Here is a 14,900-nt window from a genome sequence, read left to right on the forward strand (position 1 = left end):
TTTGTCTTTTTTATCTCTTTCCTTCTACTTACTTAGGGTTTCTTTGGTTATTCTTTTTCTAACTTCTTGAATGTTTTCTAATAAATACAGTGAAAGCTGTAAATTTCCCTCTAAGTGTATGTCTTTAGCTGTATCTCAGAGTTTACTTTTTAAAATCTACTTCCTTGTTGCTTTCTGATTTTATTGCATTGTCATCAGATTACCTGGTCTGTAGAGCATCAACATTTGGAACTGTGGTGAGATTTGCTTGTAGACTTTTGTGGGGTCATTTTTTTTAAAAAAATTTAACTTTATGTGATAGAGAGCACAAGCGGTGGAGAGCAGAGGGAAAGGGTGAGGGACAAGCAGACTCCCCACTGGGCAGGGAGTGATACCAGGCCCCTGAGATCATGACCTGAGCTGAAGTCAGAGCTTAACTGATTAAGCCACCCAGGTGCCCCATGAGGTCCTTTTAAATGTTCCCTATGTGATAGAAAAGAAACCTATATTCTCAGTTTGGTCATTTAAGTATATGACTGACCCTTGGATAATGCTAGTGTTAGGGGTACAACTCCCTTGCATAATTAGAAATCCACATGTAACTTTTGACTTCCCAAAAACTTAACTACTAATGACCTACTGTTGACCAAGAAGCTTTACCGATAACATAAACAGTCAATGCATATTTTATTTTTTTTAAGATTTTATTTATTTATTCATGATAGACACAGAGTGAGAGGGGCAGAGACACAGGCAGAGGGGGAAGCAGACTCCCTGCAAGGAGCCTGATGTGTGTGTGACTCCATCGCGGACCCCGGGATCATGCCCTAAGTCAAAGGCAGATGCTCAACCGCTGAGCCACCCAGGCATCCCAGTCAATGCATATTTTAAAGTAAGCTAGAGAAAAGCAAATGTTATTAAGAAAATCATAAGGAAGGGAAAATACATTTATAATACTGTGCTGTATTTACTGAGAAAAAAATCCATATGTAAGTGGACCCTCACAGTTCAAATCTATGTTGTTCAGGGGTTGACTATATTTGAATTCTAGCTTTGTGATATATTCATTGTATGATCTTGGGGAGCTTGTATATCCTCTCCTGCCTCAGTTTCATCACCTTTAAAATGGGATGATGCTGCTCAGCTCATAAAGCTGAGGGCCTGGCAACACTTAGCACCATACAAATGTTAGCACTGATTAGCATTTTTTTTTCACCTCTTAGGTTTAGCTCACTAATCTTGTTGTTCAAATCTTCTATATCTTAGCTCATTTAGTTTACTTCATATATCAGTTCTGATAGGTAGTTATTAAATTCTCGCATACAGTTACAAATTTACCCATTTCTCCTTAATTGTTCTGAACATTTTGCATGTTTTCAGGCTTCATTATTAGATGCCTACAGGTTCATTATTAGAGTTTTCGGGAATGATTCTTTTTTCCAGGATAGATAACATGTTGAACTTAGCCAGTTCATGTTTGTCATGATTACTGATACCATTAGGATTGTTTTTGTCAACATATTTTTTGCTTTCTGTTTACCAATATTTCTTCCATTTCCCTCTTGAAACTTGGACTAATTTTAATAATTATGTATTTATATTGTCATATTATGCTATTTTGATTGTGGCTGCTGTTCCACATTGTGCAATTTTCTCTGGATTATACTGAACATGTATTCATAGCAGGTGTCTCACAAAGCTGTTTTGCTTAGATTGTGATATTTGTTTCTGGGCTTTATAGGAATTGGAGTCATCCAGGATATTTTTAATGCCACAAATACCTGAATGTGGTAGGCAAAGTTGGGCCTTTTAGCTTACGGTCCACATGGAGACTGTAAAAGCTAGTCAATGACATCATTTTTGAAAGTGCACAGCAATGAACCAGACTCACTGGGCCCTGTCAACCAGCTGGATTTTAGTACCCAGTTACACACGGTAAAGAAAAAGGATTCAGGCAAAGGAAAATGACTGTGCAGCATGTTCTCAGTTACTGGCTGTAGGATTTATAACATTTTAAAAATTATATCTGAGATTACTTTTACCTCCCAGAAAGGGAGAAAGAGAATACTCCTATAACTGATACAAAGCAGAAAAACTTTCATTTGTTTTATTTATTGGTAAGTCTCTGTAACAGTGCCTGGCATTTGGCATATTACCAAAAATATTCGTGAGCGAATTACAGTAGCAAAAAAAAATTGTTATTAGACCTTCAAGAGCAGAGAGTAATAATTGCAACAGAAGAGATTGTGAAGGCTTCAGGGAGAAAGTAGCAGGTGAGTAGGGCTTTGAAACATAAGTAGGACCTGGAAATGAAAGAGTGCCTGAGATAGGGTTTGATCAGAGAAACAGACTACTAGAAATAATGAAGAATATGGGATTCATTTTTGGAGACAACATGGCATAATTGTGGGAGCCAGGTTAACACTCTATATGCAACTCTTGCATCTGTATCCCGTGTTAGGCCTAAAGTAAGCCTACAGCTGGGTGGGCAGTCCGAAGGAAAGAAGGACAGATGTAGAATGGGGAAGACCAATGAGGCTGAATTTGAATGGTATTGGTTTCTGAAGCTGATGAGCCTCCAGCTCTGCTGATTTCAGTGACGTGTAAGAGAATCCAGTATCCTTCATCGTAGAGCTAAACATGCCCTGGGGTCAGGAAATGGAGAAGCCTATGGAGGTTGAGGAGCTGAGAGCCCCATGCAGCCCAGGCCAACCAGGTGAGCCAGCAGATCTGTGATGATGTGCATGAACTGCCACAGCACCTGGTGCCCTGCATCAAGCATCCAAGCATGAAAAGAAAAAGGCAGCTCTTCACACCCATCTTCCAGATCTTATGCAAAGTCACATGGCTCAGAATTAGGCAGGGAAAGGCAGCCAGGGAAAGGTAGTTCTAGCTCAGTAAGTTGACCCAGAGCATATCACTCCAGAAGGGAAGATGAAGACTTTGATAGGGTGGGTGTAGGAGGCAGAGGAACCCTTACTTCCCAAAGGGCCATCACTTCTGGGCACCCTACAATAGGCCCTCGCTGGCAGAGATGGCCAATGGCTTTCTGAGTGCCACCCTCCACCTTTCTCTGGAAGTAAGGAGTTAAGCATCACATGGTATCTGCTACATTTAGAGGCAACACAAATGATTCAAGCAGAACTTGGAATTTAAGAATCATAAAGGCAGAAAGGGCTCCTGAGCAGAGCTGGGAAGCACTCAGTCTCTGGGCCATGGTATATAATGGAGTGTGGAGTGAGTGTGGGACAAGATGCTCTCCTGCTATCCTAGAGACTCATTTTGGTTTATTCATATAGTGTTTACTGAGTGCTCTCCATATGCCATACACTGTTTCTGGGAACCAGAGCAACAGTGGTGAACAGAGCAGAATCCCTGCCCCCATGCAGCTTACCTTCCAGTGAGGGAAACAGTAAAAAGGTAGACAAGTAATTAGCCATGATCTGTATTTTGAGGAAGACATAGAGCAAAGCAGGAGAAAGAGAGAAGGGGTGGTAGTTTAGAGAAGGTGATCAGAGAACAATAATCTAAATTAATAATATTAATTTGAGTATTCACTGGGTAGCTAATACTATTTTAAAGCCTTTATATTTATTGGGGTATTTAATCCCGTGACAACCTAATTGTCCCAAAGTTACATTGTTAATAATAAGAAAAACTGGAATTTAAACATAGGTTCCTGGTAGACAAAGCCCAGGATTTAAGTCAGAAAAGGTCTCTGGGTTGTGGTGAATGAAGTGAGGGGCAAGGCATGCAAATATTACAGGACAGAGCTTTGCAGGCAGTGGAACGGCCAGTGCAAAGGCCCTCAGGCAGGTGCATGCTTGTTGTTTGGGGAGGGTGAGACCAAGAGTTCAGATCTGGACATGTTGCAGTTTGAGAAGCTTATTAAGCATCCAAGTGATATCTGGAGGACAGTTGGATATTCAAGTCCATACTTTAGGGTAAAACCTAGAAATAGATTAAATTTGTTTATTGTCAGTATTCGTGGAACTAGATGAGACACTGGGGAGTGAGAGAAAGTAGTTGAAGGACTAAGGTGTGGAATAGAAGAGCAGGTGGCTTGAGCAGCAGATACTAAGAAAAAGCAGCTAGCAAAGGAAGAAGCAGCCCATAGAGAGGACTGCATGCAGGAGGGAGTGACCAGATATTTCTAGTCCTACAGCTCAGTTAGCTGAAGCCCAAGGAGTGACCATTGGCAGCAAGGAGGTCATCATTGATTGGCCTTGACACTGGTGACCTTTACTAGACATTGGTACCTGGAAGGGCAACCAAAGCAATTTCATGCCAGGTTGAGAGGGAATGGGAAACCCTTAGCCTCAGCTCTGCCCCTTCTGAAGGCTGCGGGGCCAGGGAGTCCCAAGATCTCTGGAGCACAAGTTGAAAACCACAGATGTAACCAACACCTTGTTTTACAGTTGATGAGGTTCTGGGCCAGAAATGGGAAGAGACTAGCTCAAGGCCATGCAACTAGTTAGTGGAAGCCCCAGGCTGCAATTTATTATTATTTAATGAGATTTACCAATGAGGACATGTATTCCTAGCTTGTCTTATTGTAATGTGTTCCATAGACAGTGGTTATTGTAACATATAGACAAATCAAAAGAAAAACATCTTTTTTGCCTTTTAGCCCTGTGGAAAGGGGAGAATGATAGCATGAACGAATTCAATTCATAGAAGATTCATTCCCAGGCCTCAGTGTCCACTCATGGTTTCCACATTCTCCTCCCACCACACCCTGTTTCTCAACATGTAGAGTCATTCAGCAAGTTCCATGTTCTCTGATCCTATGTAATGAGATGTCACAAGCTGCCACCTTAAAATGGGCATCATAATAATAGCGGTTGTTCATACTGACTAGCAAGCTGTTGCTGGCCATGTTCTCTGATCCCCACAGCAGCCCCAGGGTTAGACCACCTGATTGCATGTTCCATTTCCACCACTCACTGATGGTGGGACCCTGGACAGGTTACTTACTCTCTCCGTGCTTGACTTTCATCAGCTGTGTGAAGTGCTTGGCCAACTGGAGGCCAGGATACAGGGATAACAGTTGTTGCTGCTCCTAAGCCAGGCACTGTACTAGGTAGTGAATCATCCCAGGCCTCATCCTGCCGGGCCTGCAGACTGTGCATCAGTTGTGGATCGCTGGGGGCTCTTTCTCCTCTGCTCTCTGGTTTGATGAGCCACAACTTGAATCAGGGAAGTGTACTTAGTCTCATCTTGCGACTGTTTTTGCCTTAGGATCCATGCCTGAAGCTGAATAAGCCTCAGACCCTGCCCGGAGGAGAAGAGTACCAGGATAAGTTAGCAGCTGAAGAAGGAACCAGCAGTGATGAAGAAGAAAGGTACAGGAGGACATGCAGGCTTGCAAGTGCTCCAGTGAATGAGGACTCAGATTTGGAAGGACTCATTCATTTATTCATTCATTCATTCAGTCCTCAAGTGTTTACCACTGCCCCTTGAATCACATTTAGGAAGGGAACAGATGTGTTTTGTATGTTCTCAGTACAGCTATGGGCTTAACACAATTTATCTTATTTCATTGTTACACCCACCTGGAGAGGCCATTTTATAGATTAAAAACCTGAAACTCAAAAGAGGTTAGTAAACCTGCCCAAAACACAGACCTAGCCTGTCCCCAAATCTCTGCTCCTTATTCTTCCAAGTTTTCTAGAACTAAGGTAGAATGGTGGGGGCATTGTCACTGATGAGAAATTCCCCATATCTGTCCCCCATACTAGTCAGCTTTTGCTGCTATAACAAAAATCCCCAAGTTTCAGTGATTTTTAACTCCTAGGTCAGCTACCTATATTCTTGGCTCCTGCCTGAGGGTCGGTGTTATTGCCTGCCCCAAACTATGGGTAAAGTTCAAGGCTCATCCACATGCTTTCTCATTCTGGGACTAAAACTGAAATATTAGCCCTTATCTAGGGCATGTTGTTGTCATGGTAAAGGGAAGAATCTCAAAAGAGCTGATGAAAATATGCGGTACCTCTTTTTTTTTTAATTTTTATTTATGATAGTCATCACAGAGAGAGGCAGAGACACAGGCAGAGGGAGAAGCAGGCTCCATGCACCGGGAGCCTGACGTGGGATTCGATCCCAGGTCTCCAGGATCGCGCCCTGGGCCAAAGGCAGGCGCTAAACCGCTGTGCCACCCAGGGATCCCAAAAATATGCAGTACCTCTTAAAGCCTATACTCAGAACTGCATCCTCTCATTTCTAGTCTTATTCCACTGGCCAAAGCAAGTCACATGACCAAAATTATCACTGGACAGAGAAGAATATGGTGTCCACATGTCTTATAGTCACCTCTGGCTGCTTTAACAAAATACCACAGATGGTGTGGCCTGAACAACAGAAATCTGTTTCCCCTAGTTCTGGAGGCTGGAAAGTCCAAGGTCAAGGTGCTGATCTGCTCAGTTCCTGGTGAGAACTCTGCCCTGGCTTGCAGATGGCCATCTTCTTTCTGTGTCTTTATGTGGCGAGGGGGTTTGGGGGAGGTCAGGAAGAGAGAAGGTGTTAGGGGAGAGGTCTCTTTTATGCCTCTTGCTATAAGGGCACTAGTCTTATCACCAGGGCTCTGCCCTCATAACCTAATCACCTCCCAAAATCCCCATCTCCTAATACCTTGAACAATAGGTTTCAACATATGAATTAGGGGAGGGGGCATAAATATTCAGATCATAGCCTTGGGGTAGCAGGGTGTATATCCCTAAACTAGACCAATGGCAGTGTCAAGCAGCCTACAGCTGAATGAACTCCTAGCTCCTGCCTCCTCCCCCATCCTTCAGATTTTGCCTCAGGGCCTATTAGGTACCAGAAGAACAGCAGTTAAGAAGTCAAGTCTCCAGGTTAAATCCTGGTACTACTGCTTACCACTGGTAGCCACAAACCTTGTCCTATTTATAACTCACAATTCCAGAAGGAAAGGGAGTCTTTTTCCTAAAAATATGACACATTTCAAAGAGGTCTCTAAGGACCCAACTCGGGTCACATGTCAATCCCTGAGCCAATCACTCTGCCACAAAGATGGAGTGCTCTGACTAGCCAGTATTTGTGACACATCCTCCCCTGGGTCGCCTATCTGAGGATGAGGGCAGAGTGAGCTATACCTGAACTCTGTGGACTAAAAAGAATTTAAGCCCAACCAGTGCAATAATTACAATGTACATGAATCAAACATACCATCTAAAAGAAAGAGATTATCAGAGATGCAAGACATTGCTCTATGCTGTCCACAAGAGAGACATTTAAATATAAAGACACTCTTGTGAACACAATTGTATCCTCCCCACACCCCAACCCCCAGGGGCTCAGAATGTGACTTATTTAGAGGTAGGGCCTTTAAAAAGTTAATTAAGTTAAAATCCTTTTTAGAGTTTTATTATTAGGGCAGCCCTAATACAACATGACTGATGTCCTTATAAGAAGAAACCATGGGCATCTGGGTAGCTCAGTGGTTGAGTATCTGCCTTTGGATCAGGTGGTGATTCCAGGATCCTGGGATCGAGTCCCACACAGGGAACCTGCTTCTCCCTCTGCCAATGTCTCTGCCTCTCTCTGTGTGTCTCTCATGAATAAATAAATAAAGTCTTGAAGAAGAAGAAGAAGAAAGAAGGGCCCACACAGACAACAAAGATTGTTGTTTTAAGGACCCAGCATGAAGGTGGCCATCTGTGAGCCTTAGAAGAAGAAAAGCTTCAGAAGAAACCAATTCTGACACCTTGATCTTGGACTACTAGCCTCCAGAATTGTGAGGAAATACATTTCGGTTTTTTAAGCCACCCATTTTAAGCTATTTTGTTCAGGAGGCCCTCGTAAACTGTTACAGGCACAGATAGGTCTGAAGATAAAGGGATGAACTCTACCATGCGAATGATAAGCAGAAGGAGGCTGATGTGGCTGTATTCATGTCAAAGTAGGCTTCAGAACAAGGAATATTACCAGGGATGAAAGGGAATATGTTATAATGGGTCAGTTCATCTGGAAGACAACAACCCTAAATGTGTTTGACCTCACAACAGAGCTTTAAAAATAATGAAGCGAAGAGTGAGAAAACCGAAGGGAGAAATTCACAGTCACAATTGGCAATTGTGACACCTTTTTTTAAAATATTTTATTTATTTGTTCATGATATACACAGAGAGAGAGACACACACACAGGCAGAGGGAGAAGCAGGCTCCATGCAGGGAGCCTGATGTGGGACTCGATCCCGGGTCTCCAGGGTTGTGCCCTGGGCCAAAGGCAGGTGCTAAACCACTGAGCTACCCAGGGATCTCCCTGTGACACCTTTCTATGAGGATTTGGCCAACTAGCCTAATAGTGGCAAAGATACAGAAGATTTGAGTTACACAATCAGCTAACTTAATCAAGCTGACATTTGCAGACAATGTGCTGAATAATGCAGAACAGATCTTTTGAGACACAATAGAACATTCATCAATGTAGACAATATGAAGGGCCACAAAATAAGTCTTGATGAATTTTAAGGATTAGAATATACTCTGAAATATACTGTCTTTCAGAAGGAATTCTCTGATTACAAAAGAATTAACTTAGATATCCAGAATAATATGCTATTGAGAAAATCCTCAGATATTTGGAAAGTATACAGAATACTCCTAAATAACCCATACGTCAAAATATAAAATCACAGTGGAAATGAGAAACTATTTCAAATTCAATGATAATAGGATACATCAGAATTTGGGGGAGATTGCTACTGAGGACAATACATAGCTTTAAATACTTCTCTTTTAAAAAGAAAACTCGGGATCCCTGGGTGGCTCAGCGGTTTAGCGCCTGCCTTCGGCCTAGGGCGTGGCCCTGGGGTCTCAGGATCAAGTCCCCCATCAGGCTTCCTGCATGGAGCCTGCTTCTGTCTCTGCCTCTCTCTCCCTCTCTCATGAATAAAAAAAATAAAACTAAATTTTAAAAAAAGGAGTGGAATAGTAAGTCATAGGCTGGGAGAGGCTATTTAGTTTGTATCTGGAATATATAAAGAATTCCTATAAACCAATAATAGAAAAGACAAATATATTTTTAAATGAACAAAATGCTTGAACAGACACTTGCATAAAAGAATGAATGTCCCATAAGCACATGAATATGCACCTCACATCAGAGTCAACGGGGAAATGCAACTTAAAATTACAGTGAGATACAATTTTGCACCCACCAGAATGACTTAAGCTAAAAGGACTAAAGATACAAAATGTTGGCAATGATGTGGAACAACTGAAACTCTCATACGCTGCTGGTGGGAGATGATGTGGGGCAACCACCTCAGAAAACAATTTGATGGTTTTCTAAAAAGTTAAGCATATACTGGAGCACCTGGATGGCACAGTTGGTTATGTGTCTGACTCTTGGTTTCAGTTCAGGTTGTGATTTCATGGACGTGAGATCGAGCCCTGCACTGGGCTCCATGCTCAGCACGGAGTCTGCTTGAGTTTCTCTCCCCCTCTCCCCCTACCCCTCTCCCACCCTGCTCTCACAAACTTGCTCTCTCTCTCTCTGAAAAAAAAAAAAATCCTTAAAAAAAAAAAGAGTTAAGCATATACCTACCAGCAGTTTCCATCCTAGATATTTAAGCAAAAGAAATGGAAACATAGATCCACAAAAATACTTGTACAGGAATAGTCCTAGCAGCTTTATTCATACTAGCCCAGAAATGTTAACATGCAAAAATGTCAACATGTCTATCAGTAGGAAATTGGCAGAGGTAGGGAGGCCCAGCAACATGTAAACAAATTATGGTATATTCAGGTAATGAAATACTACTCATCCATGAAAAGTATGACGTGCTCACATACCCAGTGATGGGGATAAATCCTGAAGACCTTGTGTGGAGTGAAAGAACCAGACATAGAGGAATACAGAGCATATGATTTCTGTATGATTGATGCTGAAGATCAAGCAAAAATAATCCATGGTGATGGAAATCAAAACATTGGCTGCCTGTGGGTGGACATTGGCAAGAAGAAAGTGCAGGGGGAGTTCTGGGGTAATGAAAATGTTCTATATTTTAAATGAGGTGTTGGTTTCATAGTTGTATATATTTATCAAAACTCATTGGATTGTAGACTTAAGACCTGTGCATTTCACTATATGTAAATTTATTCTCAATAAATCGTTTCGAATGTAATGGCTGAGCCCTGGGAGGAAGTACAGTCTCCTCCCGAGTTCATCAGGGTCAGCTCACCTGGTCCACGCATCATACCCGGCGGTGTGGCTTCTCACTCTGGCTGGAGGCTGCTCCTCTGTCCATCACTCCAGGCAGTCTCCTAATCCTTGGTTTGTTTCAGACCTGTTGCTTAGATCTAGGAGAGGTCTGTTTTTCCCTAAAGATGGGTATGTTTAACACATCCTTAAAAGCTTGAGAATTACCTAAAAGAACCGGAATGCAGAGAAAGAAACCTTCTCTCTTTCCTAAGTCTTTGGTTAGTTCTTTATATAATTCTTACTATGTGCTGGACACGGCTTTAAGCATTTATCAGATATTTATTAATCCTTACAACAATCCATATCAAAGTTACCATTATTAATCCCATGTTATAGTTGAGGAGACTAAGGCCAAGACAGTTTAAAGCCCTCACCCAAGGTCACATAACTAGTAAGCAGTAGGGCTGGGTTTGACCTTGGGGAATCTGGCTCTAGCTCAGGCTCTGAACCACTGCCGTCCCTTTCAGGGATTCCCTTTGACTATCTCTTCCTTAACCCCCTAGCCTGTGCCCAAGTTGCTGGGCCTCCCCACCTATGCCAAGCCAGAGTGCCCTTCTCATGGCTTTTCTCCACAGATCTGGGCCCTCACCCCCTAGCCTCTGGTCCCCTGGCCTGGCATCCTTGGTGGAGGAAGGAAACATCACTTACATTCCAGCAGTCTCTGCGGAGATGCCCACTCTGTGGCATACTCTTACATGCTACATTGAATAAATACTTAAAACCCCCATCTCAGCCAGTTATATTTGAATTTCTTAGCTGGTTCAAAAGTTCAGCATTAAGTAAGGGAAGGACTCCTCCAAAGACATCCGTGAGCATCTGTCCTGGAATACAGATGCGGCTTTATACCAGCATCTTATTTTTCTTTTTTCTTTTTTTTTAATAAATTAATTTTTTATTGGTGTTCAATTTACCAACATACAGAATAACACCCAGTGCTCATCCCGTCAAGTGCCCCCCTCAGTGCCCGTCACCCATTCCCCCCCACCCCCCGCCCTCCTCCCCTTCCACCACCCCTAGTTCGTTTCCCAGAGTTAGGAGTCTTTATGTTCTGTCTCCCTTTCTGATATTTCCCACACATTTCTTCTCCCTTCCCTTATATTCCCTTTCACTATTATTTATATTCCCCAAATGAATGAGAACATACACTGTTTGTCCTTCTCCAATTGACTTACTTCACTCAGCATAATACCCTCCAGTTCCATCCACGTTGAAGCAAATGGTGGGTATTTTTCATATGTAAAGACCTGTTTGCAGTCCTCCTGTGTAGACCAGGAACAGCCAGTAAAAGGCATGAGCATGCTTTGAAAAGTGTCAAGAACTGTATTCAAGTAAAGTGTTATTTATTTCATTATCTTTTTTCATCTGCAGGAAGAGTTGTGAAATTAGACCATAGAGGCCTCTTTTTCAGAGCTCCCAAGGGCCCCAATAAGTGACTCCAAGCTCAGTCATTCTATCAGCCAATCATCATTTATTAAGCACCCGCTAAAACCACTGGGCTCCAGCCGAATCCTGATTGTATCCCAAGCGCAATAACACTTAGAACTGTATGTCAGGTTACTATTTTAAATCTAAGAAAGATATTTCTCACCCCACTCCCTGCCATGGGAGCTTCCTTCCCCCAGCCCAGGGTGATCATATCATTCCCAGCCCAGAATCTTTTATGATTTTGGCCTCTCTATCTTCAAAGGATTGAAGTGCCTCTCAAGGAGGGAGGTGACCTGCAACCTCCACTGAACTCTTTGCTGAAGGAGAAGGCACCCAAAATCCAGCGTCTGCAGGAGGAATGGCAAAGCCAGAAGGCCAGATTGCAAGCCCAGGTAGGACAGCCATGGTGTGGAGGTGCCCTCATGCTGAGTGAGACCATGCCTCCTCATCCTTACAGACAATGTTGGAAATATATACAGGGCCTGATGCATGTCCATGCTGGGGAGGGCATTCCAGGTCAGGGAAAAATGAGATTCTTTTATTTCTTCATTTGTTTATTCAGTCCCTCCTGTGGTTCATGAGCACCTACAATGCAACAGGAACCCTTCTAGATACTTGGGATACATTAATGAACAAATCAAACAAAAGTCCTGCATTATATTATAGCGCTTTATATTATACTGCAGTATACTGCATTATATGATATAGTGCTTATATTATATTATGGCAGAGGAAGTGGGAACAGACCATAAAATACTAGACATAAGAAATAAGTAAAACATATAGTATATTAGAGGATGATTGGATTGCAGGAAAAAGAAAACAGAACAAGGTAAAAAAGGATTGAGAGGCTGGTGATGAGGATTGAGTGTAATACTAAATGGGGTTGTCAGGCAAGGCTTTAGTGGCCTCTCTTCAGTATCTCTTGGCTGGTTTGCATCTCAACCCACCTGCCCCTCTCACCTGGCATTCGTGCACCTAGCTGAGAAGCCCCCAGGAGACTGGCCATTCCCAGGTTTTTCAAGGTTACAGCACTCTCCCTAGGAGTTTCCACAGGTAGAGGAGGATCAGCTGGGTTGAGGAGATGTTCAGAGCACTTATTAAAAAAAAAAAAAAAAAAACAGGAAGGGGAGAGGGAGTGGAGAGAGCCTAGCCTGAGAGCAGGCTGCCCTGGCTGGCAGGTCTCCCAGATGCAGCAGGCTCTGGAGCAGTGCGCCAGCAGCTACAGGGAAGACCTGCAGGAACTCAAGCAACTCTCCGACCACGAAAGGGAGAAGCTGCAGCAAGAGCTCCAGGAGACCATTCAGCAGAACCAGGCCATGAAAGCCCAGCTCGAGGCCTCCCATCAGCGAGCCCTACGCATGCTTGAGAAGGCCAAAAATCAAGAACTCAAGGTAAGGGTGATCATTATGAAGTCCGCTATTTGCTGAACACTTGCTATGGGAGCGCCTCTATGCGCTATATAGGGCGCCTTTTGTACATTATCTCCAATCCCCACGTTAATCTTACTAGCTCACTGTTACCACATTCCCTTTTTCCAGATAAGGGAAAGGGCTCAGAGAGATTCAGTAACTTGCTCAGGGTCACACAGCTAGAAAGTGGCCACGGAAGGATTCACAGTTAGGTCTGTTGCGTTTCTGGTCCTGTTTCTCCCTATTTTCACGTGACCTTGATAACATTAGAACAACTTTCTTTACAACTTGGGCAATGTCGTGCATGATGCATGCTGGGGAGTCAGACTCGGCCAGGAGATGAAAACAGAGAGGGCAGCTTGGAAAGTTGGGATGAGGTGGTCAGGTGCAGGATGATGTGTAACCCAGCAGGAGCATGTTTCATCTACCTGCTACCTTCTGCTTTCTCAGAAGGCCTTTGCTCCTGCTCTCTTGGGAGCTGGGGCTACTACTACGACTGTCACAGACAACACACTGTCTTCCTCAGTGATGGCAGTCTTCACGCTCTAACCAATGACTTCCTCATATGATCAGATCTACCAAGGGAAGCTCCTTGGGGCCAGGAGCGCGCTGTGTTTGTTCAGACACTGACTCTCCTCCTAGTTCAGGATAGCTGCTTAGTAAAGGGTCTCACTGAATTAGAGCCTTAAGTTTAATTTCCCCTTCTGTACACTGAGGACATTGATACCCACTTTTTAAAATTCTTTCCTATTGGAAACCATCCAGAAAACAATAATGAAAATGCAAAGCAGAAGCTTACTCCTATTCCAGATAAAGCAAGGAGGACAGGAAAGAAATGGGGAAATGGCATGTGACCTTGCAGAGCAGAGAAGCTCGAACCCAAGTGCCTACAGAGAGAGGACAAGAATTAAGCTGATTCCCATGGCGAAGCTCAGAAAGGCTCAGGAACTAGAGGTAGCATTTATCATTGAGACAAGAGTGAGATGAGGAATATGACTCACCTAGAACCTCAGATTCCCAGCTCAGCCAGCACAGGGAAGTAATTATCTCTCCCTTATTTAAAGACAAGAGATGGGGGTGGGGGGAATCCCTGGATAAACTGAACCAGAGAGACTCCGAAACAGAGGCTGGGATGAGGCTTGTGTTTGAGAACAGGTTCAGGTGAAAATCTGTATACTGAGCCATTAGATGAACCACTGCCACCTCGATCCTGTCCCCAACAGCACATTCTCCTGCTCGGCTCCAGAAGGCAAGCAGGTAGAACTTAGACCCTCCCTAAGTATGAGACTAGAGAACCTTCTCTGGGGAAATTAAACCAACCAAGAGAAAAGACCCATGGATTCTCACATTTGTGGGCTTCCAGTGAAATTGCTGGATGGCCATCTGGTCACCCTCCAGAGGAGCCTGCCACCCAACGGAGCCTCTTCAAGTAACCCTCAGTGCTCCATCTGAAATATGAAAGGACAGCAAAGGATTACTAAACTTTTTTTAGGGAAGCCTCTAACATGGAAGTTTTGGGATCCAAGATAGTTGTGGGAGAAAGAACAGACTCAGAAGAAATGGCTAATGGAGTCAGCAGAAAAGGAAAAAAAGCTTTGTTGAGGACTGATCCACTCAGAATTAAAAAGTGATACGTGCATCCATGAAAGAAGAACAATGTGCTACTTGTAAAGGAGGGACAATCAGGTAAGGAAGGGCTCTTAGTTAAATATATATATATATATATATATATATATATATATATATATATATATGATTGCAGAAATCCTAAAGATCAGATAATGAGTTGAAATGTAAAAAATGAAGAAACCTTCCAGAAAGCAAAAATAGAAAGATCGTGAAATGGGTGGCAAGAG

General features: G+C 43.1%; 1 protein-coding gene across 2 annotated transcripts in view; it reads left to right on the forward strand.

Annotated features, from left to right (window-relative positions):
• The window catches only part of FAM184B (family with sequence similarity 184 member B), a 138,796-nt gene that overhangs the window by 103,907 nt on the left and 19,989 nt on the right, over positions 1-14,900 (forward strand). For both annotated transcript variants that reach the window (XR_005987192.1, XM_041750966.1), the window contains exons 8-10: positions 5,221-5,324; positions 11,895-12,024; positions 12,814-13,026. Coding sequence is in view for 1 of the 2 variants with exons in the window: in XM_041750966.1 (XP_041606900.1) it covers positions 5,221-5,324; positions 11,895-12,024; positions 12,814-13,026 (447 nt within the window). In the remaining variant the exon portion in view is untranslated. The remainder of the gene's footprint in view (positions 1-5,220; positions 5,325-11,894; positions 12,025-12,813; positions 13,027-14,900) is intronic.

The sequence above is a fragment of the Vulpes lagopus genome, chromosome 4, assembly GCF_018345385.1.
Source record: "Vulpes lagopus strain Blue_001 chromosome 4, ASM1834538v1, whole genome shotgun sequence".
NCBI lineage: Eukaryota > Metazoa > Chordata > Mammalia > Carnivora > Canidae > Vulpes > Vulpes lagopus.